The following is a 26,264-nucleotide window of genomic DNA, read 5'->3' as shown; positions in this document are numbered from 1 at the left end:
ATGACATCATCACAGTGCTTCACTTTTGTCTTTTTTACAACCCCCAGCAACCTCACCAGCCATGCAGTCAACAGAGAAGGCATTATTCCCATTGTGTCAGTTCAAATATGTCTTTGATAAAATTTTTGTGACTTGCCCTGTTTCAAAAAAAAAAACCTTCACGTGGGTATTTATTGCAATTTATTTTGCATTGTAATTAAATTTGATAGTATTTTTTTTGTTTAGTTAAACATGTACAATATTTTTGTAATAGCAATAATATTAAAATATATTTATCTGTAGTTATTTAAATAACTGGAAATTATTTAACGATTATGCGATGCATGACTGATATTACTGGGGGCTGATTCTGTAACATAGCGAATAATCTCCCTTTTGTACTTTATGCTACCAGTCAAGGCAAGGCAAGGGAGTTTTATTGATGTAGGACATTTCATAAACAAGGCAGCTCAAGGTGGTCCGCGCAACCAAAAGCACAACAACTAAAAGTATTTACAAAATAACAAAACGACATTCAAAGGAGGAACAAACGCAGCTTACTAAGACTGAATAAATTTAAATGTATTTACGGGTGAAATATTTAAAGGAAAACGTTTCTAATATGACTGACAGTGACATGAATTTCACAATATATAAATCATTTTTCACAGAGTTTTATCACATTTGCCCTATCTATCGCTCTAATGTATTCAATATCCTGTCTCTGAATGATGGACATGAATTCAGGTCATCCTCAAGCTCATATGTCTTCTGTAGCTCCTCTGCTCAATACAAGTCTTGTTAGCCCCCTACCCCCCCATCGATTTGTGTTGAGTGCAGGGTGTACACCTGCGTCTGCAGAACAAGTGTATCACAGTCTGCACGCTGTGCCCGGGCTTGTCGGGCCCTCTGGCCCTGGAATGTGCCGATGAGACAATCAGGTGCAGCAGACGCGTGGCGGCTTGCCGCAGGCGCAGATAACCTGCTACGGAAGACGACCCGCTCCGTCCTTCCAGCTTGACACCCCTCTAAAATCAGCCCCCCCTCGCTCACATAATTTGACCTTGTCCGAGAAGACGAAACTTGTTAGTTTTAAGAGCAGAATGTTGGCTGGTTTGTAAACAGGCCCCATGTCAAAGTGCAGCCTTGACGGCGTGACTCAGTGGCAAGGGTGGAGCACGCTGTGATTTTTTTAAATTATTTTTTTCTTCCTCGATTTGTTTAGCCTCAGGGGGAGAAAAATTCATTTCTGTCAAGAGGAAGGTCACAAGCAATGTTCCAGCGTGGCAGTAAATGCATCGACGCACATAATTGGCTCATCTATCAGATTTTGGGGTCACTCTGATTGAAGGGTTACTGTTTGGCGGCCATGTTTGGTTGGCTGTGTTACAAGGGAGAAAAGCAAAATGTCAAGAAAATGGCTGTGTCTGTGTGATAGCATTTTGCTGCGTTAGCACGTAGCAACCCAATTTACGGCTTAGTCGCGTGTCAGTTGTTCATAGGTGACGCATTCTAAAGGTGCGGCACACTTCAAGTCAGGCGTTTGAATGTTCAAAAATATTTTTATCCCGGCCCACATCATCGTTCGAGTTTCCCTCGTGAGGGCCGTTATGACTTTGAACAAATATAATCCATGTTCCCTCATATTTATCACGTACGGTACCAAAAAATGAGCACAAACTAAATGTTAGTTGCCTTTTTAGTTCCATGTAATTTATTTTCTAATAAAAACCCAAAACGTGATCAACAAGCTACTTCCAGTGTGTAAATAACAGTCCCGCATTATTTTTATTGGCCGGTTCACAGTAAGTGATCCCAAAACTCATGAAATGATTCATATCTGCAAACAGTTGGCCCCCTAAAGTTAAACATCATAAATATTGGGTCGCATTGTATTTATACGACTTTCTCGCATGGTAGCCCCTCACAAGCTGTAAATTCAAACAAACGATTGGATAACAACAGATCTATTTTATTTTTGTTGCGTGATTTCCCGCCTTGAGGGGGCTATTATTTACTACCCAAAGCCCGAGCAAAGGCAGAATGTGTGTGTTTTTGTTGTCTAGGCTTTCCTTGGTGGCGCTGAACAAAGTGTTCCAGTGTGCAGTGGGAGCAGCAAATGCAGACATGGTGTCTGTACAGGGAGTTCCTGTCCCTGGCCCAAACCCACAGACCCTCAGCAGAGAAGGACAAGGTCAAACACGGCCTCCACTTTCACTTCACAACTTGTCATCCTTAAGGTTTGACTTCTCTCTCTTTTTTTTTCCCCAATTGCGCTGCATTCCAACCTGCATCTTGTCAAGTGTGATAACTGCTTGCTAATTATGAGCAAACAAACGCAAGCAGGAGTTGTAGAAGTCACATAAAAGGAACAGATTGTGCCATTGCTTTTGAAATTACACAGTGTGGGAGATAATTATTTGACTCCCTGATGATTTTGTAAGTTTGCTAAAACAGCCCCAAATGTGTTCTTTGGGTCGTACTCACATTTTTTTTTTTCTTCCACGCGCTAATGCCAAATAACTCAACTTGGGTTTTATCTGACCACATTATTTTCACATTTCCATGCTCACTGCAAACTACTACTGGTTTTGTAACCCATTCTTATTCAACTTGGTAGTAAATTAGTCCAACTAACCAAAATAAAGACAATTAACATGTATAATTAACCAAACGAACAACTTGAACTCCGGCTAGCTTAATGCTAACACAATGAGTCGGGCTAACGAATATAATCAATGTTGCGGAACACAAATCTAAATTAAAGCGTACCAAAATAACACTCTACAACTTTTGGAAAACATCATTAGATGCTCACTCTTGCTCAAGAATCAATTCCATAAAATTAAGCACAATTTACACCAGTCCCAAAACATTCGAAGAAATCATTTCAAGGTAGTTAAAATGTCTGATGAGAGCTGCCCTTTGCATAACAATGCAACTTTCCTACTCCTTTTTTTGTCCATATTCCTACTAAATCTTGACGAGAATTGCCTTGTTTCAGGGTTTTGGAACATAAACGTCCTGGCAAGCTTTATTACAATTACAGTTTAATGTTGCGTGGAAACGTCCATCCATTTAAGCACAGTTAAGCAGTGATGTGTTACTGGCTGCATTTTCTTCATTTACAGCGGAGAAATAAAAGTGGCCTTTAGCAAGCAAACAAAAACACAACTCACGCACTTTTACAACTCGGAAAGAGCAATTGCACTGATTTAAAAAATGCTCAGCCTTTACCAGTTTACGAACGTTAGTCGAGTTATTCGTGCGCTGGGCTAACCGGCGATAACGAGACAATCATCAGAGAAGAGAGAGAGGAGCAGACGCTGCTGCTGCTCGCACGATAAGACAAGCAGAGCAGTTGTCGTAGATAAAAAGCACATGAAAACAGTCTTATCAGATTGCCGTGGACTTTGTAGATCCTCCCTAATCTTTGTCTGTCGATGGGTGTGCGTTTGTCTACAATTTTGCGTGTTCACTTTGAGCAAGCTTTCACTTAATTCTGAACCATCACCTTGAGTCATCGGGGAATTTGCCTTTGTTCGTTAATGAGACTCAAAAGCAAAACGCTTTCATCAGCGAAAATACGATTAAATCATGGTAAATCGCACTATTTGGCGAGAACTCAATGAAGACATCAAAACAATGTCTCAGAGGTTGGTATGAGTGATTTGGTGGAGGCGTTGACGGAGACGTTGACCCTCCTCCACGCGACAAGTGCATCACGTTGACGTGGAGCCGGCCGGATGGTCGTCGTGGCCTTTGCGAAGCGTCGCTTTAGCTCCAACTGAGCGCGTCCGTCCGTGCCGCCGCATCTGTGAGGCGGGTGCCGAATCAGGCGGAATGTGATCTTTGACTCTGACATCAGCGGCATGTTTGAGGACCCCGGGAAACGAGACGGTGATCTTTGACAGAGGCGCTGTTCTGACATTTTCGACGTGACAGCCTTTAAATATATATATTTGGCCCTCAAATAGTCAGACGGCAGCCTTTAATTTGTATTCCGAGCGAGGCGGGAGCAATGTCGCGGGCAGACGGGAGGAAAAATCTCATTATGAGACTCTCACCGGTGAGCTGGCTCGCGCGTCACATGGTGTTTTTGGAACCACGCTGAGAGATATTTACTCTTGAAGTCATCCCCTATTATGCCAGATGGAGGACATTTTGAAGGACACATACAAACGTTTGGACGTCATGGCTTTTTAAATGTTGTTTTTCTTTGCCTTTGCCCCGTTTGACCCCTTGGTCATGCAGTATTGTACAGCTGCACGTGTTTTTATGTCGTATCGGCTCTTTCCTTCTCTGGTGGAGAAGTGCAGTTTTATGAACGTTCTTAAGCGATGTTTGCCATCTAGTGATAAACAATGTTATTACAACTTAAAACTGCAAGGCTGTTTTCAAAATGAGGGCCACCTGTCCCTCCTTTAGGCAATTCTCATATCAATATTGGTTCCAGTTTTAGAAGGACTTGAGAGAAGTTCCACTGTAGATCATTTTTGTGAGCCCGTAGTTGAATTTTAGCAATTGGCTTGCTGGCTTGCAAAGACTCAGAAGGGAACGTAAGCCTTGTCAAACACAAGCACCATTAAATAACCACAACTTCTCGTTGTTGTTGGTTTTTTTTCATTCTAATTAGGGAGCTTTGGAGTTACTGCTGGTGCTCGGGGGATTATTCAGCTTTGGACGGAGTGAGTCTTGCAGCTTCCTCTTACTGCCAGTTCTTTTTCTCCTTTTTTTTCTGCTGATCTAAGCAAAGTGGTGTCTGCAGCTTGGTATGCGATGTGCCAGATCTGAGAGTGCTAGTGATCTCCACTTTTTAAGTCGCGGCCACAGAGCGAGGAAGCGTACTCTCCCCTTCGCTAAAGTGGATAAACACGGCTCCGGGTTGCTGTGACTTCACCCGGCTCAACGAGCAAAATGCACGATAAAGATGCAGTTTGTGGGCCTCTGACTCATAAACCACCTTGGAAAAAAAAAAAAGAATAAACGCTTGGCTGTATTTTAGATGGCATAAACAAACTTTGGCTTGTGCCATAAAAACTTTGCAAGTTGTTAAAATGCTGGCAGTTTAATGATAAATAATAATGCTCGGATTAGATTCCTTGAAAATGATTGACTCCATTTCACAGTCTGCATATTACATTTTGGAGGTAACCAACATTTTTTGCCATATTGGGGTAAATGTTGCGCCCACATGAGCATGTCTCCATGGCATCCTCGTGAGTAAGAGGCTCTCCAGACACTGATGCACTCTTCTGCTACCAAGTTGTGTCAGGCAAAAAAAGTGACCTCACGCCCACTCGCTCGACAAGTAAACACAGTCCAGATTGCGGCCTCCCGGTGTACTTCAAAGCGGAGGCATGCTGATAGCAAAACAGCCCCCTCCGGGGAGTCCCCCCCCTCCTGCAGGCCGGGGTGGGCGATAGCGGCGCTGTGGTGTGAGGGAGCCGAGGTGCGAAGTGGCTTTTGACAGCGTGGCACCTGTTGGGGCTTCACTTTTGGCGGCACCTCGCCATTTGCTGCCTCTCGGTCATTGTCGTGCGATGGGACGCACCTTCTGTCACCCCGGTGTAACATTCCGGCTCTGTGTGGCAACTGACGTTTCTTCTGCCGTCGTAGGAACTCACATCATGTAGACATTCTTGGGCTTGGTGGCATGCCTCATATGAGTGCTGACTCAAGAGGAAGGAGGGGCGTGGTGATGCACCCCATTTTGGCACTGTTTTTCCATAGCACGCAATCTGTTTTGAAGCCGTTTGTTTTTGTTATTTTTTTAAATTGAAATTCTGCAGGACAAATATGTGCTACTCCCAATGGACTCGTAATGGTACTGTTAGTTTGCGCTTCATTTGTGCTGTAAAAACTTTCATTTCTGCTGCTACGATTTTATAGACTTACTATATTTCTGATGACAGCCGGCCCATCGAAAAATATTCCACTGAAAAGATGCAAAAGCTTACCCAAATTACTCAAATAATTTAGAAAGCAAGAAAACGTTTTGACAAAACAAGTGATTTTAAAAATGCTCAATCATAAAAAAAAAAATACTTTTAACCTGAACTTAAAAACCTTCACATTGGACTTTACTTCTTTTGGCAGCTCATTCAATTTACATGCAGGATCACTGCTAAATGCTGCTTCACCATGTTTTGAAGCGAGAGTGTGAATTATATTCTCCTTCCATCATCCCACCATGTTGCCGCTCCAGTATACGACCACCATTTGTTTTCCCTCATATAAAAACGTCACTGCCTCATACCGACATTATCACCACTCATCTCGGGCCAGACCTTTTTTTTTTAAACTAAATGAGTGCTAATCTCAGCATCATTAGCGTTATCTCCCACCGCCTTTAAAGCCCCCCCCATCATCAGTCAGCATCCCGTTATCAGCCTCCAATGCTTCTCTTGCGAGGCGCTAAGCAGCTGGATGTGCACCAACCGCTGCCCTGTGATCATGAAAGCACGGATGCACGCCGACCAGAGCCACGCTCAAAGGTGAAGGCGGAGGAATGCGCCGGCCGGGATATTTATGGCAACCGAGACTACTAGCTCGGAAAAGCAAACAATCTGCTTGTCACGGTGGGAGTGGGTTCGGGCGGCAGGCGTGGGGGCGTTTATGACATGCTTAATTGCAAAATGTCAATCCATGCAAATCTGCAGCCGCCCGGCGAGGGTGGATTTCCAAAAATAGAAAGCTCATCTCAATGCATACATGAAGCGGAGCGATTGGACTACTTTGCATTGATATACTGTGCCATCTTTATATGTCAGATTGTCTGTGACTGGCCCATTCACAACCTCAAGATTTACGACCAAACATTTGCTGAGGTGCAAATAATTGCAATGTAAAGTTATCATTTGTCCAGATTAGAATCACGTACCAAAAACATCTTTTTTTTTTTTCTTCCCCCTAGAGGAGCGAAATGCCGTCGGCGGGGAAGCTTCTCCTGTTCAGGCTTGTCGGGTAAGCACAATAGCCATGCTCTGAATAACGTGGCCGCGAGCTAGTTTATTCAAGCGCCTTTTGTTTGTGCTCCGTGCTCACCTTTTCCCTTCACTGATGATCAGATAAGCACCAGCAGCAGACAAGAGGGCAGAGAAAGCCAAACTATCTGCTGAGATGGCCTTTCCGTCATTTCACGGAGATTTCGCAACGTGGGGCTTGCGCATCCTTCGAAGGAATACAAGAAAATTCCTCAGAGGTGAAAATATGAATACTAAATACGGTTGGGATGGCACACTAAAGTAGTCGCCGGGCTTTTTTTTTTTTTTCAAGCTACTCCAGTATTCAATTTCACTATTTACCCATTAAGCTAAGCGGGGGTCACGCAGTGGACGTGTGAGTTGCGCAACAGCTGCACTTTTGATGCCACTACCTTCCACCCAACGTGGGTGCAAAAGTCATCGTAAGATGAAAAATAACACAAGCGTTAAATGTCGATGCGGAGGAATAAAGCATCGTCGTCAGCGGCTCGGACTCAGTCCGCCATGCAGTTCTCCAAACAAATAAAACCCCACAGGTGCATTTAACACACCAATAATAATAATCTTAATGGATCCAGCTGCTTCTTAGCATGGCCCTATTGAGACCTTTAGATAAACTCAAAATGGCCATGATAAAATTAAAACCAGGGCTGCTTTAAACACTTAGAAATAATAAGCAATCAAAACATAACAGCTCAGCTGCTTCAGTTGTACTAAATGCAGACGTGCGGCGTGAAATAAAGCCAAGATTTGCTTTTGGCGTCATCCTCAAAGCACACCGTCATTTATTTATTTTTTTTCTGTGCAAACACATTAAGATGCAGGCAGGTAAACACAAGCGAGGCGACTATTAATTCAACTAAACGACCTGGGAGAAGCTGCGCTGCAATTACAAAGCAAATCTCATCTCAATGATGGGGACGTTTAAAGTCCTCTATGAGTTTGCTTTGAAAATCTTCTGCTGTTAATTTGCCCCACAGAGCGGAATCAGTGAGTGAAATCAGAGTAGCTGTGCCTTGCCTCATCCTCATCCCAGAGGCCTCAAGCTGGGACGGAGATCCCCGTGAACAAACAAAACCCCTCCGTGCCGTAATTTAAAATCAACGTTTGACCAGCTTATTATTCAAATGCTTCCAAGTTTGTTAATCTCGTTGATATTCCCAAAGCACCCCCCCTCTTAATGCATCGTCTCCTAAGTAAACAATAACAGTGCTGCCTAAAATTTATCATGATTAGCAACTCGTGACAAGCTGGCAGCCTGATGGCGCGGCGATGCTCCAGAGGGCCCCATTTACGCGCAACTCGCAGCGTCTGTCAAAACATCAAGCGACAAGTAGGAAAAGCAGCTTTTCATATCACGTTCCCCCTTCTCTGTCGCTGAAAATAACACGTCATGAAAGAATCATTTGTTTTTTCACCTCGTTTTGTTTACAAACACACACATAATAACGCATCAGTTTGTTCATAGGTGACAAAACCAGGCTTTATTTTTATTTTTTAATTTATTTCAAGTTATTTTATTTTTTATTTAAATGTTTTGTTTTATTATCTGTATTATCATGAAGTTATTTATTTTATTTTATTTTTTATTTATTGACAGTATTTGATCCACATTTGACTCATTTTCTAAATTATAGCCGTGGGTTTAAAGTAGCTCACTAAAAATTCACACGTGTAGAATTGTATTTACTTATGATTGGGGATGTGCATAAATTGCTTTTTGCAGTTTCCGCAGGGGGGGACACACAATCACAACGTGGCACCAAAGCTAGAAGCGTAAACGCTCTGACAATTATTCATTCATGAAAAACTTGCCATGCACTGCAATTTGCCTTGCACTGTCTGAGTGTCTGAGAGTCAGAAATGTTTTTACACTCAACTGCCAGCTTGCATTTTAATCATCTGTCTTTGTGCATTTGCCATCTCAAGAGGTCAAGACTTGGCCTGAGGCTGTGAATGATTTTTTTAAAAATTATTTCTACGGATTCACCCGATTGAAGTAAATGAAATAATACGGTATTTCCAAATGGCCTGAGGTTGAAAACAAAAAGAACTTACAACTGTGCCCTGAGGAACTCCTCACCTTGCGTTCAGCATTAAAATGGGTGTGTTGAGTCAGACATTTTGTAATGCGTGCTGACGCCGTTTTGCTCTAAGCTGTTCACTGCTATGTGATCAATAACGCAACACTTTGATAGGTGACCTCTGCTCAGTGAGACAGCAGCTGAAGCTGAGCTGTTATTGATTAGGTCAACACACTCTTCTGTCTCATCTGATCCACTCAACCTAATCATTGGTGACCAGTGCGTGCCGATATCTTGTCTTTTCAAACGATACCTTTCATCACCTCATTTCCAAGACTCAGAAAAGTTCATATGGATTTTTGAGCGTAGCTTTCAGGCAGCGTATTGATTAGACTTGAACAAATTAATAAGGAAAACTGACATCAAATTTTTATTTTATGAAGGCGATTAGGTTTGAGCCCCAATCAAAGGAATGAAAATAGAAATCCTTTCTGAGAGTCAAAAGGCATAGAAAGAATTCAAACATGAAAAAAAAAAAAAGTAACGTTTGTATGACAATGAGTGTTTACATGCTGGCCGTCGAGTTAGCTCTTAGGGAATTGGCAGTTTAACCCTGCAACCAGCTCGTTCACCTGACGTTATTTCCTATGGGGAAAAAAAGAAAGAGTTTGCATTTGGGCCGGCTGCAGTCAGGTGGAAGGAAACAGTGCACACAGTCAGACTGGAGGAGGCCTCAAAGGCTCTCGCGAGTCCCTGCCGATCAATATCGCTTGTACGTGTGACATTTCAACACGGTTTGATGTGTGCTGGGCCCGGGAAACGAGTTTAGGTTTGATTTTGGGACCTGACTCACATCCCCCGTCTTCCTTTCGAAACACGCTCGGATTAAATATCCCCCCCAAAAAAACGTGAGATTGCAGCCAGTTTCCACAAATTTAAAAAAAAAAAAAAATGCCATGACAGTTTTATTTCCCAAAGTGTCACGAGAGTATGAAAACAAACCTGCATTGCAGTTTTAATATACAATCATCGCAGTCACGTTTACATTCAATGGAGTATAAAAATATATAAAAAGGGCAAAAAGACTTATTGCTGAGTAAAAACTGAGGCACTTTAACAGGCAAGGATAAAAGATGCACCACGCAAGTTCTGTAATGTAATGTTTGTGCAAAAATTCACGTTCCCTAAGTTACAATGGCTTCGGTATTCCCGTGGTGTCCTTTAGACTTGAAATGTTCGAGCAAAGCGAAGGCACAGGAGATGTTGTGGACATGCAAAAAGTGCACAAGTAAGAAGCGATGGCAAAGACGTTGAAATGGACCCACTTGTCCGGGTTAAAAAAAAAAAAATCCCTGACGACTCTCCCGGGCTTGCTTGGAAATTTGGTTTCAAAACAAACAAAAGTTTCTTTTAAAAAAAAAAAAAAAAGTCTTGCGCTAGTGGAAGAGAGGATCCCGTGTGTTCAGTGTGCTACGCAGCAAGCGGATTCCTCGTGCTTGTGCAGCAGCGACATCCGTGAGAAGGTTTTGGAGCAGTTCTTGCATTGGTACTTTTTCACATCCGAGTGTGTCTGCAGGTGAGCCCTGAGGTTGGAGCGGTCGGCGAAGGCCCTCTTGCAGTGAGGACACGAGAAGGGCTTCTCGCCTGCCAGGAAGTGACGCAACAGGAGGCAAAGTTAAGACACGCACAAACATACACACGTGCAAATGACAAGGTTTTTGAGAGCAGCTCGGTCGGTGGGCAACATGAGGCTCGTGGGCTATTTGCAGGCCACGGCAGCATTTCATGTTGTCCATCGTGTAAGATATTTATGTCAACCATGTTGGTTAGTGCAACAAGTGGTTTATAATTTAAGTTGAGGTTCAATAACAGGGACAACCGTTCAGTTAACTCAGATTTCTTTGTTGCAACATGCATAAAAGCAAAACTATCACAGAGGAACAGAATCGGGTTTTTAATTTTTGTCCTTGCATAAATTATACATCCTTAAACTGCTGGGTCAAAAAAGAACAGCAGATCAATTTGGTCAAAAATGACCCAAGTTGTGGGTCGGTTCAGTTTTTCACCCAAATTGGAGTGGATGTTTGACCTGGCAGTTTTAAGAATGTATTATAAATGAAAAAGTGCCTGACAGTGGAGGTGTAAATGTTTAGAGGGGTGTGTGGGATTAAAAATGCAATTCTGAATGTAAACTAAAAGTTTTCTTTAAAAACAAAACGGAAGTTTAAAAACAGTTGGGTCAAAAATAACACAATGTGAATCAAAAAGGGATGGTCCAAACTTGGGGGGTATCTAACCCAAAAAGTTTGATCAAATAAATAAATAACCTACACTCGAAAAACTGCTTGGTCAAAAAAGCCCAATTTGAATGGATGGCTGGATGTTTCTATTCATTTATCCAAAATTTTGGGGTGAAATGATGAACTCCAAAACTAGTCCCCTTTTGACCCAATTTGTGCTATTTTGGGCCCAACTTAGACTGTGTCTGGCTGCAATCATGTATGCTGAGCAGAGAGCACTTTATGACTCCAGATCAGACACCCCCCCCTCCCCCCCGTCTCTTTCTCTCTTGCCCTCTCTCGCCCGCGGGAGGCCCGAGGCCAACTCACTCACCGGTATGTGTCCTGATGTGTCCCTGCAACAGCCAAGGCCTGGAAAAGGCTTTGCCGCAAATTTTGCACACGCACGGCAACGTGTGAGTCCTGATGTGCATCTTGAGCGCTCCCAAGCTCACATACTCCTTCTCGCAGTATTTGCACGTGAAGCACTTGCGGGCCTGCAGCGCGTCGCAGTGCAGCTGCTTGTGCTTGACGAGTCCCGAGTAGGTGGAATAGGACTTGGCGCACTGAACGCACTGGAACTTGTCGGCGTCTGCCTGCGGCGGGCCGGGCTCCTCGTCGTCGCTGCGGGGACTTTCTGAGCCGCTGTGGTCTTTGGAGGAAGACGATGAGGAGAGCGAGGAAGGGTATCCGGACAGCGGAGAGAGCGGAAGGCTGCTGGTGGTCCACACCGTGATGGGGCTGTACGCGGCTGGGCTCAGGAACTCCGGCTGGGGGATGACGGGCAGCGGATGGCCCTTGTACAAGTGCGGCATGATGAGCACTGAAAACGGAACAAGTCAAGTCAGCAAAACTTTCCACCACTTTGAAAAAGTTCCCCACCAAAACTTTTCCCCACCTGTTGGACTCTCCAGCTCGCTGTAGTTGGGCTTCTTCACGGAGTTGATGTGCTTCTTGACCAGAAAGGAACGCGGCATTTTCAACACAACTTTTTTTTTTCCTCCCACTCGTAAAAAAAAAAAAAAAAAAAAGTGGAAACCAGACGTTAGAAAGGGCGTTTTTGGTATTTGCAAAGACGGAAATCCTGATTGCTCAAGTCGTCCAGCGGAGGAGAGTCATGTTGGAGGCAAGCAGTGCAGTGCAGAGAGTTGCGCTAAAGTCCTTAGATCAGGTGCGAGGGCGGGGCCTCCAGCGCTTATTTACATACGTCGCTCGCGTTGCACCAATTAAAAGGCGAGCACGTGCAAGGGGGCTTGGCGCTCCATGTAAGGCAGTGGGCGGGGCTAACAAAGCGCAGCAGGTGCAACTTTTTCTTGGCCCGCGACCTGCCTGTCAATAAAAGTACTTGAGTGTACAAGCGAAATACAATCTGGAAATGTACAGCACGGTCAAATATACAGTACTGTACTTTAGATTTATGTCCAGGTTTCTAAAAACTTTTAATGTCAACATATGGGAGCATAAGTGTTTGCTGTTGACGTGTCAACTGCACGGTGCCACATTGCATGTATGCATCAGCCACATTGTCACACAGCAACGTGGCTAATGCAGCACTTTCCCCATCCACTAATGCAATAAGGCGTTTGCTACTTGAAATGCAAATGTAAAAAAAAAAAAAAGTGCACCCATCTCCCTCCCTTTCAAGGTCGCCCACGATAATAACATTAGTCCCCCCCCCCTCCCACCACCACCACCGCCTCCCTTCTGCTTGCTCCAAGTGAACATTAAAGTAGAGCAAAGTTAACAAAGTTGGCAGTCGACGCCCCCTTGTGTTCATCTTCTGGGGGGGCGTTTGAAGAACATCTCAGCTTGCGGGGGGGCTGAGCAGTACTGATGTGGATCAAGAAGCTCGATTCAAAGCAGATACGCAAAAGCCCCCCCGCTTAGATCTGGGACCAGGTTAAGTTGATTGTGAGCCTTATCGCCTTCCGACGTAATTGCACATCACAAATAGTTTTTGCCTTGCATGGATGACTGAGGCGAGGGAAGGTTATCTGAGAGTAATGACGCCCGGCTTCCATTGAGAGTAAAAGGGAGAAATCAATAATGGTCTGTCCGAGCGAGCGAGTGAGTGGTTTTCCCCAGTAAAAATGTTGCCAGTGGTGATGAAGACGAGAACGCTCCAAATGTGTTGGCACGTCACAACAGAGGAGGCCTCGTCCGTCCTTAGCGTCCTTCACTGCATTCCCAACAGGGACTTGCAAGACTTCCCCAAACTGGAATCTATTCTTCATCACTGTCACCATGCACACAAAAAAAATGATTCACATGACTAGAAATAGGCTACTGAAATTCATAAATGTATTTCTTTGTCCCCTGTAACACACCAAAAATGATGCAAACTTTGTTCCCTTTCTCACGTGATTATCTCTTTCCACAATTTAGCACGCTCAGCCCGTTCTCACATCAATCATGAAATGAAGAGCACACATCCAGAGTCCAACTCTGCAAACAAGCTAAAGTGCCCCCTATGAGTTTGATGATTAAAGTGGAATAAAATGACATTTTAGTGGACTTGCTCCATCAAACTTTGATTATTTTAGGTTCACGTTTAGTGTGAGTGAAGAGAAATACACTAAACGTCATGCAAGAAATTTATATTCACCACTGTGGATTCGTTCTATTTATTTTTATTTTGCAGGGGCAGTTATTAGTGAGAAGAGCGATTGCATAAATTATATGACATATTCACTGCTGCTCTTGTTGTAAACTTTGTCAGTGTGAATTATTTCTGGTTACTTCTATTATACACATTCAAACTATGTAATTAAAATAGGAGATTAATTGAAAAACTATTTTATCATGGTGCCACGTTTTAGTTCAGCTCAGTTGTTCTGGTGAGTAAATTTGTTTTTTTTGGCTTGGAAGAAATTAGTTGGAGCAAACATTGCTTGTTTGTTGTGCTAACTAACATTGTTGTATAATTTGTTTTTTAAAGTTGCCTGTCTGTCTCTCTCTCTGCATTGAGATTGCGTCCAATGTTGGCAGACGAGAAGATGCTCATCATACAGGCTCTGCCAAAAACTGTTACTGTAGCTTTTGCAGCAATCAGCAAAGCCTTCTTCTCCAGACCAAATCTGGACTCGTGGCCAAGTTCCTTCACATGTTCAGGTACCAATGATCACGTGTCCTGTCTATTTTGACGTTCCCCTATCCAGATCATTCAAAAGTGGTGTGCTGAATCTTGAAGCAGATCCAGTACTGACCAGTATGATCACATTTTGTGGGTACCAGAAACTCTACAAGAATCAGTAGCAACATCAAAATGGCATTAGCACAGAAGATTGGGTAATTTTTCATGATAGATAGATAGATAGATAGATAGATAGATAGATAGATAGATAGATAGATAGATAGATAGATAGATAGATAGATAGATAGATAGATAGATAGATAGAGCTGTGCAGTTTTTTTTTTTTTGCATGTGCACTCATGCACACACTCTTCCACACACACAGCGCTGCAGCGTGTGCGTGATTGCGTGTCCGCGTGTATGCGTGCGCTGAGATCCTTGCGCGCTTTCAGTGCACCTGTGATGCGGGACGAGCGCCAAACGTCTCCAAAGAGTGGACCCACGCGTGTCACGCTGTCCCGATTAAGCGTGCGGAGTGGACGGACGGTGAGGCGGCTAGAGTCCGCCTGCTGGCGGCGCGAGTGACACGAGGGTGGCGGCAAGCGGAGATGTTGACGCGGTGCGAGCCTTCGCGGAGCACTTGTAAGCCGGCGGAGATGTACTAAAATCGGATGCGGAGCGCAGTGACTGCTCTCCCCTGCCTTCCCTTTCTCCACCTCTTCCATCCTTCCATCTGTCCTCCTGCGTTCCGAGGCTGAGGCGAGTGGAGCGGGATGTGGGCGATGCTGCCATGCACAAGGGATGCATTGTGGCTTGGTTGAGCTGCTCCGTAACACCCGTTGCATGTGTTGATTTCAAGAGGAAAAGCAGCCGAATAGGACGTCAGCACCTGTTCCGTCAGGTAAGCCTTTTGTGATTATTTTTATATCAAACATTCATCAGTTATCACGCACGTGCCTTGCTTGAACGGATTAAATGCTTCCTTGTAGGAGATAGATCATAAAGCACATAGGTGTGACATGGATTCACATTTTTTTTTCCTTTGGGTTGGGCATATGTGGGCTGTATGCGTTTGAAATCCCTGCAAAGCAATGTTTCAGCACTCCTGCATGAAAAGGGGGGGGGGGGGGTCCAAAGCTGCTGAAATCTGTGGTCTGTATGATATATGTTGCTTCCCGGGATGGAGACTCACTTTCCCCCTTTGCTCGAGCTTGGCAGGGTTTGCGCCTTAAAACGCCCTGTGAGAGTTGCAAATCCGCAATTCTCCTCCTTTGCGTTATCCCCCCCCCCCTCCCTCTGTGAGCTGCTTGTGCTCGCTGGTGGTCACAGGTCAGCGGACATCACTATGATGCCAAGACGTGCCATCTTGAGCTCCTATTTGTCACCATGTCCTAAATTAAAAAAAAGCAAGACTTTGGATAAGTAGAAAATTAGACAAAGTGTGTCACAGTGAGAATTTGACGCTAATTGGCCCAAAGAGAACATCACAAAAGTTTCCCCTCCGACCGCCGAGCAAGAAACCGACTCCACAAAAGAGCTCCTCTGTACTTTATCTTTTCCTGCTCGCCTAATCGATAATCTCTTGTTGCCTCCGTCGCTTCCCCTCACCCCTGCTGGCTCATTAAAATTCAGACTACATTAATCGCCTTAAAGATACAAGTGGGATAAGTTGTCTGGTGGCATCACGAGAAGCAGCAAGGATAGGCTCCAACACATCAATTATGGATGGGAGCCTTTTCCTTGTGTTGCCCACCTGAGGCGACACCACGCGGTGGGCGCAAGGCAGTCCTGCAAAGGATGCGCCGGAATCGTCTCTTGAAAATCAAGACATATTCCCCCAAAATTCAGCAAATGGGCAAAACTGTGACATGTTTTTTTGCAAAAAACGTAAAATGCAAAATAGTCAGTTGCATGATCAAAATGGCACAAAAAAGCCAAAATGTCTCTAACCTGGAAACCTCCTCTGTCGGGACGGTTGCAAACAAAAGACCTACATGGAGTTGTTGCCCCCCCTTAGGAGTTGTAACAGCTTCCTAATCATGTCGCATTATTCCACTTGTTGTTTGATGGGCTGCTTCCACATCAGACCATATGTGGCGAAGCCAATTTTACGGCAAGCACAATGGCCACATCCAATATGGCAGCCGTGGTGCCATTTTGGTCAAAATAGGCCAAACAGACAGAAAACATGGCGTGACAAGCCAAATGAGAGTAGCATAAAAGACGAACTCCTTCAGTCTGATCCAAAGCAAGATGAGAGCCCCCATGCACTGCAGAGTGAGCTCGAGAGCACTTGGGACTGGTTGCACCGCTGGACATCGTCATAGCCGTCTAACCTCAGCGCTCCCCCGGCGAGAGAAAAATTGAGCGGTGGACTTCATAGCAAGTCATCACGTGTCCACGTTCCACATGTCCAAGCGATGTATGCACCTGTCGGTGGGCCGTGGCCGTAAAAGTCACATGATGGAGCAGCCATTAGCTCGGCTTCGCAGGGAAGCTACAGCTAATGAAGCCAAATCGACGACCCCGGTCAAGACACCGGCCTCATTGGCATGCGCCTGGTGTGCAGCCGCTGATTTGGAGCTGCGTGACAGCAATGCGGGACGCAATTAAGAGATGGATTATACAAATTTTCTAAAGTGGGGCGCACGTACCGATTTTCACACGTACCGATGTGAAAATATGAGAAACCAGACATAAGGAATTGCCATCGTAAATACGGAACATATTTCTGATTGTCAGCACCAGTGGTGTGGAAAGGGGTGGGGGCGATGGGGCCCAGACATCCACCTGGGGGTTGCGTCCAAAACCGATTCAGCCCAATTGTCGGCATGTATGTATCTGGCATCATCTTAGATCAGCCATGACCCCCCCGCCCTTCCAATAAATCACGACTGCACCATTTCCATGAAAACAAGCACGTTAGCTCACATCTGACGAAGGCCACGAGGCGGGAGCACATCGCATCAAGTAGCACCGTCCGCTAGCAGCTTAATTGAAGGCAAACAATGTGCGCTGTAAATTGTGCTACTCACTCACTCGCCATAGAACTTCATCAATTCACTCAACCTGTGAGTAGTTAAATAGCCCTGAGCGGCAATTAACCCAGATTGCAATTGTGCTTATGATGGCAGAACACAGCGTGTGTGTGTCTATGCGTATGTGTGTGGCCTGTTGAGTGAAAGCTTTGTTTGATGAAAGGCTCGTTTATGCTCAATGTTGAATACGCATACGAGAGTGGCGGGGAGGTTGGTGGCGGTGGCTCAGATATGCTTCGATGCATCATCATAATTGTATGACTCAGTTTGGGAAAAACTGCCACGGATCTCATTTGAGATCCATTCAGAATGCGTCGCTTCAAATGTCATTACAAATGTTTAAAGCGCAGTGAGTTTGACTACGTTTTGGGAGTCATGAGATTGTGTCAGATTCTCGTTGGAGTGAATCATTTTGTATTTCAATTTGAGTCAATCCTATTACCGTATATCTCAATCGGTATAAATCGTATTGCATTATAGTTGGAGTGAATTGTTTTACATGACGTATTTTGAATGATGGTTTTGCACAGGCGTTCATTATAACTGGTCAACTATGACACAATCTCTGTGTGGAGGGAAGGGAAGGTACAAAGTCTTGATGTTTCTACACCACTGCTCGGTGAAATGGCCTTTTATTGATTGTCTGCACATTGATTCGGCTTATAAAGCTTCAAATTAATTGAAGAGTGAAGTACTTTCACTTAGATTGTAAAATACATTGTGCTCCTTTATTCGTTTTTTTTTTTCTTTCCCTCCAATTTGTAATGTGTGTGTGTGGTTTTTTTTATAGGCATCAACATTACTTCAATGTGGCTCCTTCTGCAACTTGGCCACAGGAGGGCAGTATATTCAGTCATGCAGACACAAAGAAGAGTTTCACAACTTCGGTGAGCAAGTAAGCTGCGCTTATGTTGGTTTTATATTGCAGAGGATAAAAAATACATGCCTTTGAGTATTATTACACAATTATCCAAAATTTCACGCTTCTTTTGGAATAAATGTTGCAACATAGACATCAAAATACTTGCGTAATATTGATTCAAACTAGAACTTTAGAAATAATACTAAAAAATAAAAAATAAATTCAGACTGAGGTCTGGAGCTTTCATTTTTAAAAATTTTGCTGCAATATATCTAATTTCCAAATGAGGATGAAGTATTCATGCTGTATGTTAAAATATAGATGAATTCAAATGGCTCTGGTGGGAGTGAAAAGTTCCAGCTATTTATTCCTACACATTTTAGCGCTTTAGCTCTTTGGGCAGGTGATAGAAGTTCAACTTGAGGTTTGCTGCTTTCATCTTCAATAAAATGCACATTTTGCGTCACGTACGGTATGACTCGGCTATCTCGTCGCACAGTTTGACTTCATACATAATTGTCGGGTCCGATGAGGGATGTATGAAGGCTTGTACAAAGGTGAGTGGAGCAGATGTGTCACTCCGCTTTTTAGTAGTGTGGCCTTCTGCCTTTTCAATTTTTTCAAGCATTTCAAACCACTTCATTTAACAAAAGCCATAATGTGTTAAAAGTCAAAATTCCCACGTCCTTAAACGCAGTAGTCTGAGAAGAACTGCAGACGGAACGTTATGAAATGTTTCCTGAGCTTGCTTAGTCAGTGCGTCAAACAAACTTGACATAGGTGCTTGTTTCAAAATCTGCTGTTGTAAAAGATTATTAAATGACTGTATTTTGTCAAATTACAGCTACTACTTGGTAATAGCTGCAATTTAATATAATTGCTGGCAAACTATCACTCTGGTTCCCACCACAAAGTCTGCAATGGTGACGCTTCCACTCGCAGTTGTACGGATGCTGACCAATCTTGAGTGGGCGGGGCTTAAAGATGAACAGAGTGGCTGGACATAAAAAGGCCACAGGAAGATGAATGAGGCCATTTCCAACCACGCAAAGCCGCTCGACTTGCGTCCCGGAATAAAACCCAGGCAAAAGAAAAGCTTGCGTCTTCTGGGAAAACCGCTGACTCGGCGTGTCCTCACTTTGTGTGTCGAGTGTGCGACAAGTTGATATCTTCTGGCGGAGGACATGCATCACAGTCAGAAAGGCCAAGAACTCAGCCTATAAATGAGTGCACTAATTTACTGCTCTGCCCATCACTCATGGAGTACGCGAGGCCTGGAGGGCGACGCGGAGCTTCATGACACGCTCCTATTTTGACAAATGTTCTCAGAGGATTGAAAACGCCATGAGACGCTTTTCTATCCCTGGAGAATGATCAATACCAGCGTCTGTTTGAGCATGAGGCGGAGAATATACGTACATGGAAATAAAGGAACTTCACAGCTCTTAAAACTGTGGGCGTCAAAATAAGACAAATTACCTGAAATACTATTTATATGCAGAATTTGTTCCAGCAAGGGCTAAAAATTCATCCTGATGAATTCAAGCTGTTCAAAATGGGTTGCCATATATATATGTACAGTAATTCCTCGTGTATCGCGGATGATTAGTTCCAAAAAACACCCGCGATAAGTAAAATTCGCAAAGTACGGTCACCAACAAGAAGTAGTGGGCAGGCTAACGGATTAGCGGAAAGATGCTAATTCGCAAACATGCTAACACGCGCTTCTAAAGGAATGTAAACGAACATTTGGAGCAATAGTTTCCTCAATTTAGAAGTTTTATTTTGACTTTTAAATGATTTTTTAGTTTGGAAAAAAAATCCACGATGTAGTGAACCCGTGATAGACAAAACGCAAAGTAGCGATCACTGTGTGTATGTATGTGTGTGTATATATATATATATATATATATATATATATATATATATATATATATATATACATACATACATAGTATATATTCTTAAGAATCCCAAAGAAATACTCGCTCGATGACTGTATTGCAGGGCTCAGCTGGTAAGTGATTTATTCACTTATTTTTTTTCTAATTGCTCTCAAAAAGTGAATAACGTGTGTCATCCTTCCATAATAACGGAATAAGCAACAGTAAGTGCTCTCTCCGGGAGCACGCACAGTTTGTTCTAGGAAGTAGAATACCCTGGAAGTGACGGCGGCATCCATTTTCCGGTAAAACTCGATTTGCAGGAACACATGGCGCCCGCCGACAGCTGCCTCGTCTCCCACGCGCGGCGACCATTCATCATTAAGTCTCGGAGATGGAGATGTCCCGTGTAGCATCTCTCTGCCTCATTCAGCCAATCTCCTCTCCATTGTGTCGGAGGCAAACGTGGCTCCGGCAAAGTTGGTAGCGCTGCAAATATCTGATGTAGTGCTTGTAAAAAAAAAAAAAAAGCGCTTACGCTGACTCAACTTAAAAGGCAACACAAGGTCTATTTAACCTTTGCATTCGGAAGCATGAGAGACATTTTTCAAGCAGGACATTTATTTTTATATGAGCTTCCGTTCACATCCATCACACAAGCTGCTGCTTCTTCGCAACACACTTCAAACCCTAAAACACATCACTGGCTTTCCCCATCAATGTTGGCCCTTCTGCTCTGTATACATTATAGCACACTCCGGTATTGATCGAGCTGCCAGGTATGCCCATACCAATTCAATAATTAATACTTGGATCAATAAACCATTATGAACTTCAGCGTTATGTGAATTTAGAGCTGGTGGTTGTTTTTTTGTTGTTGCATCAAATGCAATCCAATTATTGAGCGGATGAGTTCATGTCACGCTAGTGCAGGTGGAAAGCTTAGTTTTAGCAGGATTACAACAAATGACTTTTTTTATCTTTAATAGGGCAACGGAAGACATGGTGACCCAGTAATGAGGCAGTGGAAGCACATTATTTCAATTAGGTTGAAAATGCAGCATTACAGCGCCGCTCAATCATTGTCAACAAAAACTACTTCCTGTTTCGTTCTTCTTTTAAATTAACTGTGCTGCTACCTAGTGGTCAGCAGTGGAATTACATCTTAAAGAATACATATTTAAAACCAGTGACATGATTATGTTGCGGTATTGTTTAGTCCTAATTAAGCTTTGAGTAAAACAGCAAGTGATACTTTTACAGCAGGCGAGCAAAGATGTAACCTCCTTGCAAGAAAGCTTTTGAGTAGGACTTCAACACGCAATTAATATTTGAGAACATCCCTGGGCCATTTCATGAAGGTCATTGCTTTACATTTCAGCTTTTATTCTCCTCAGATCTTCTGCAGATCGCTCACTGCTACTCCAGATGGGACTCAGACATATATATTTGCAAATCCTATTAAAGCTTCCCTTGCTGTATAATATTAATCAAAGGTGGATAATTTATGCATAGAAAGTAGCTTGGAACCATGTTTGTGCTTATTTTAATTTTCTCATGCTGTAGAGCACTTACTGTATTGTATGATGGTGTCTCATCAGAGGTGGCCTGCAGCCAGCAATGCGTCCTGACAAGTGTTGTTGTAGCAAAATGTAAGAATAGGAGCTAATTGCATTTTGACGGGGTATTACAAGCCAGTCATTCTTTTCCAGAGAAGCTTGTTCTAAATATTCCTGTTTATGCGCAGAATAGAAGCCGCCGATTGCATCTGGTTCCACATCCCTTCCCCTCTCGAGTGTTTAATCAGGAACATTCACTCTGCTTTCCTCACAGGAGAATTTAAACCTCTTCCAATTTTGCTTCTTATCGCAGCTCCGCGTCCGCGAGTGGCCCCGGGCTAGTGCCCTGAGGAACACCCCGCCCTCTCCCCGCCGCTCCTGATTGCCGGGTCCGTCAGGGGATGCGGACGGGCCAGATTGCAGCAGCGTCACTCTGATCCGAGATCAGCTGGGTGTTGGATGGCCTGTTCTCCACATCAAAACAGTCGGGGGCCTTTCTAGTGAAGTGAGTGTCCTTCCAGCGCGTCCCACGGGAGCTACTTTTTAGCTTGCGCGTCTGGTTGTCAAGTCAAGTGGCAGTCGTGTCTGATTAAAAATGAGCCGGCTGCTTTGTGCAAATGAGGAGCTGCTTCGTTATGGCGTCGCTGGAGTACAAAAGAACCGAACCCGCTCTTCTATATTATATGGGGAGAAATGGATTGAAACATTTATTAGGGCTCCTTATCCTCACCTTTTGCTGTCATGAATTATTCCTCGCTACTTGACACTTTCTGCTTTTCTCCAGAGGTTACCTCTTGCTCATTCTGGAGAGTAAAGTTTTAAAAGAAGGATAAACTATAGATGGAAAGGCAGACGTGCTACTTTTTTTATTTTACCTTTAAAAGAGTTCATTCATAAACACATGTGAAAGGATAAATTGTTGGGAACAAATAAAACAATATAATGTGGCTGTACGGGAAATTCAGCAGGGCAGGCTTGATGAAATCATTTCTTGATGAAACAGTTTGTGGCTCATCGGCCAAGCAGCGTACTTTGGGAAACTGTAACCGATTTTCTGACCAGAGGGCGGCTTAAATTTCATGTGCTGCCATGCAAATCAGTCCAGAAGTACGGTGGCCATAAAGGAGCAAACATCTTTGTGCCCTACTACATACTTCAGGCTAACAAGATTGTTAGTGATTTGTGTGGTGCCTTTTTACTTTATTTTCATAAAAAAAAGTCATGTCATTTCTTGAGATGGTGAATTTTGCTTCGCTAAATACTGAAATATGTCACCCCGTGTGTATTAAACCTCCATGATATGTTTGACTTTACACTTCTAAAATGATATTTTTTATGGGTTAGGGTACTTCAAATGTATCCAGATATATTGATTTCCATCCTTCGATGTAGATCATGTGCTTCATCAAACTCTTTTTAAGATCCTTTACTTCACTACTCCACGAATAAGACATCTCCTGAGATTTTATGTAGCATTTCAATGAAGGTCTATCTGCTTTTGTAAGCGCTGTTGCTGCTAACAAAGCCAGTTTAAATTGACTGGGTTTTTTTCTGCAGCGGCTCTATAACTCTGTTGTGTTTCTCTCCTCTGCAGCATCCCTCACTGCGCGGTAGCACATGGATTTCAAGACCTCAAATGAAGAGGTTGGTAGCATTTAATCAATCTCTCGGAATGGAGAGCATTTATTATTCTCCTTTCTGCCTTTACAAGTGGCTAATGCAGAGAGAAATATATATACATGTTATTCCCGCAAATCGTGGCCATGGGCTTTTATTGACTCAACTGTGGTAGCATGTATATGCTGAACAGTAAAGGGCCTAGTATGGATCCCTGTGGGACCCCGCAGGTCACGTTGTAAGATTCAGAGGTGATATTACCATGATGTGCTCTCTGAGAGATTACATTCAAACCAGGTTTGTGCTAAGCATTTTATGCCAATGTGATCTAGCAGAATATTATGATTGACGGTAACAAAAGCAGGGCAAAGGTCGAGTAATAATAATATATTCATGAGCTGTCAAAATCCAAATTTTATTATATCCAGTAGCCCTGAATCCGCACTGAAATAGTCCAACCAGATCACTAGAACCCACGCGATCATGAATCTTTTATGCCTCGATGTTTTCAACGATTTCAAAGACAAACAGGTGCTACTGGTCTGGAGTTGCAAAGAATCCCAGGGTCAGGCTTAGATCTTTTAAGGCTCCCACAATAAAAAAGCTGCTGGACCAAACATCAACAATGTTAAGAATCAAAAAACCTTGGATTTGAAACAGCGCTTTAACAAGCTTCCCAGTGAGAGGCTCGCCCCGGTATGTTGTTTGTTTTGCTGCACTAACGAGTTGTGCGCGTCCTTCAAGGGATACTTGCACATGGTGTGAGATAGTAACCCAACAATGTACCTTACTACTTGTATTAGATCCACTAAGCGAAGGGTTTGACCTGGTTTGCAGAAGAGAGCCTTAAATCACTTCCCTAATGAGTTCCATTTCGGGGAGAAGTCATAGAATAAGTGCAATAACTGGGTGATTGTGCTTAGCTGCTAGGCTAGCTGTTGGGTTAGCATTGCTACTGTATCAAATTGGTTAGATAACTTGATGAAAGCTGGCAAACGCAGTTGTTGTATGCCTGATTACGCACGATGATGTGGCTAATGATGGTACAGAGGAGAGATGAGGCCAATTAAGAACAATGCCATTGACAACGCAGGTCACCGGCGCTAATCCGCGTGCGCAATGCCCTCCCCCTTTTTCCTCCCACACACACACACCCGTTCGTCCGAGATGGGCGAAGGAACGCACACTCTCTCTTTCTCTGATTCCATCCGTCACCCCGCAGCTGCAGCGGAGGCCTCGTTCCTCGCCGCTGCTCATTAGCGGTGAGAGATAACTGACCCGCCGTGGCGCTAACACATTGCACGCATGCGGCACGGCCTTGTTAACTGATGACGGGCGACGAGCACATTGACACGAGTGGCTCCGTTTTCTCTTGGCGGTCCTGTCAGGTGAAGGTGCTTTCTTTATTTAGACCCTTTCAAGTCAAGGGCAGACAGGCATCGTAATTAGCCCGGGGAAGGGGAAGCGGTGGCGGAATGCAAATGGATGCAAATGAGCATGTTTAAATGCGTGATTGGAAACACAGTCCCGCTGCTTGTGTAATGCCGGGAAGTGACAACAGCGTCTGCTCAATTTCACCGCTTCTTTATGTGTGTTAAAAAAAAAAAAAAAAAGTTTCTCTTTTTAGGATTGTGTTGATGTGCGTCAACAAGGGAAGCAAAGGCGATAACGCACAGCGGCAGAGCCGTCTCATTTCCAATGTTCATTTCGCCACCAGCGGCCTTTCATTTCATGGCCACTTAATTTAGCCCATAATGAACGATGTTATCTCTCCCGATCTTCGCAGACAAAGACTGGCATTTATTTGATGCAAGAAGGTAATGAGGAGCCCTTTAATATCCGACTGCACTTGGCTAAAGATATTCTGACCATTCAGGAGCAAGATGTCATCTGCGTGTCTGGAGAGCCTTTCTATTCCAGCGTAAGTAACCGATGACCTCGCTCACACGTTGACACTCAAACAAACAAACTGCTGAAAGCCGCCCCGAGTGTGTGTTGCTGAGTGGCACACAATCGTTTGCTAAAACAATGACTCCCTTGACACATTTCAAAGAGTCAGCTCACCCGTAATTGTGATGAGGACACGCTCTAAAGAAAATAGATGGATGGGATGAATGGTTGCCCCAGGCAACAGTGTGATCCAGTAGCATGGCCACAAATAAGCCTTTTCAGTACAATACGAGAAATGCGGCCCCGTGTTGATAAAAGTGCCAGAAAGGCGTTTGTCTCATTGTCGTATAATTTTTTTGCATTTTGCTCCATTCAGACAATAATATTTTGACGCTCACTCAACTCCCTGACTTTGTACGACTTTTGAAATCTCCACTCAAAATTGGAGTTGTATTCTCTCAGCGGCGTTCTTCTTTGATCAGTGCGACGCTTTGCGAAACGGGATTTGTAGATTTCAAAGGAGCTGGAGAGGAAGCCGGCTTGGAAAGTTAAGATTCAACGTGCCCAGAGACAACAGCTCATCTAGCGCCAATAAAGTGTACGGCTGAAAAAGAGACACAGTGGTAGAAAGATGGATTCACTAAAAGCATCGCACAAATCAAAGCTGTTTTATTACTCAACACATAATTGGGGAAATATGTTATTTGTTTGCATAATCTTGGCGGATTTTATTTATTTATTCTATTAATGTGTGGCGTTATCGCTCTGACCGAATCGTCAGATTTCTGCTTACCGCTACTTTCGAACAATCGTAAAAAAAATGAAGAATTTAAGACTGAAGAAACAAACTGAGATGTTCAAAGAAGAGTTTTAATGAAATGTGAACATGTCATTGAAGCACGACTAAACGAGTATGCCTTGCCTCCTTGCCTTCCAGGAAAGGACTGTAACAATACGGCGACAGACCATCGGAGGGTTCGGCCTCAGCATCAAGGTAATTTCCATTCTCCTGTCTTTTCAAAATGGTCACCGTGACACTGAGGCTGGATTTACACTTTATGCTTCAAGTGACCC

General features: G+C 43.7%; 2 protein-coding genes across 8 annotated transcripts in view; one reads left to right on the top strand and one right to left on the bottom strand.

Moving 5' to 3' along the window:
- sntg1 (syntrophin, gamma 1) overlaps positions 1-26,264 on the top strand; it is a 46,595-nt gene that overhangs the window by 11,908 nt on the left and 8,423 nt on the right. Inside the window, exons 6-16 of one of the 7 annotated variants that reach the window (XM_088396176.1) lie at positions 2,046-2,219; positions 6,896-6,945; positions 7,050-7,183; positions 10,566-10,663; positions 14,237-14,379; positions 14,794-15,242; positions 18,170-18,274; positions 21,997-22,188; positions 23,278-23,327; positions 25,087-25,221; positions 26,128-26,184. In XM_088396176.1, coding sequence (XP_088252302.1) covers positions 23,301-23,327; positions 25,087-25,221; positions 26,128-26,184 — 219 coding nt within the window. In that variant the 5' untranslated portion in view covers positions 2,046-2,219; positions 6,896-6,945; positions 7,050-7,183; ... (4 more) ...; positions 21,997-22,188; positions 23,278-23,300. Of the gene's footprint in view, positions 1-2,045; positions 2,220-4,649; positions 4,668-6,895; positions 6,946-7,049; positions 7,184-10,565; positions 14,380-14,793; positions 15,243-18,169; positions 18,275-21,996; positions 22,189-23,277; positions 23,328-25,086; positions 25,222-26,127; positions 26,185-26,264 lie in introns of those variants that run through there. The other 6 variants (XM_088396174.1, XM_088396179.1, XM_088396172.1 and 3 more) reach the window with 6 other exon arrangements.
- Positions 9,397-12,413, bottom strand: snai2 (snail family zinc finger 2). The gene is made up of 3 exons (XM_088396180.1): positions 12,167-12,413; positions 11,603-12,091; positions 9,397-10,633 (listed from the first exon to the last, which is right to left on the bottom strand). Exons 1-3 carry the CDS (start codon positions 12,243-12,245, stop codon positions 10,452-10,454), a joined length of 750 nt encoding a protein of 249 aa, XP_088252306.1. The 5' UTR covers positions 12,246-12,413; the 3' UTR covers positions 9,397-10,451.

Source organism: Syngnathus floridae, chromosome 14, assembly GCF_059516105.1.
Source record: "Syngnathus floridae isolate MCC-2025c chromosome 14, RoL_Sflo_1.0, whole genome shotgun sequence".
Classification (NCBI taxonomy): Eukaryota; Metazoa; Chordata; class Actinopteri; order Syngnathiformes; family Syngnathidae; genus Syngnathus; species Syngnathus floridae.
The sequence above is the reverse complement of the archived record's forward strand: the minus strand, read 5'-3'. Positions and strand labels throughout refer to the sequence as shown.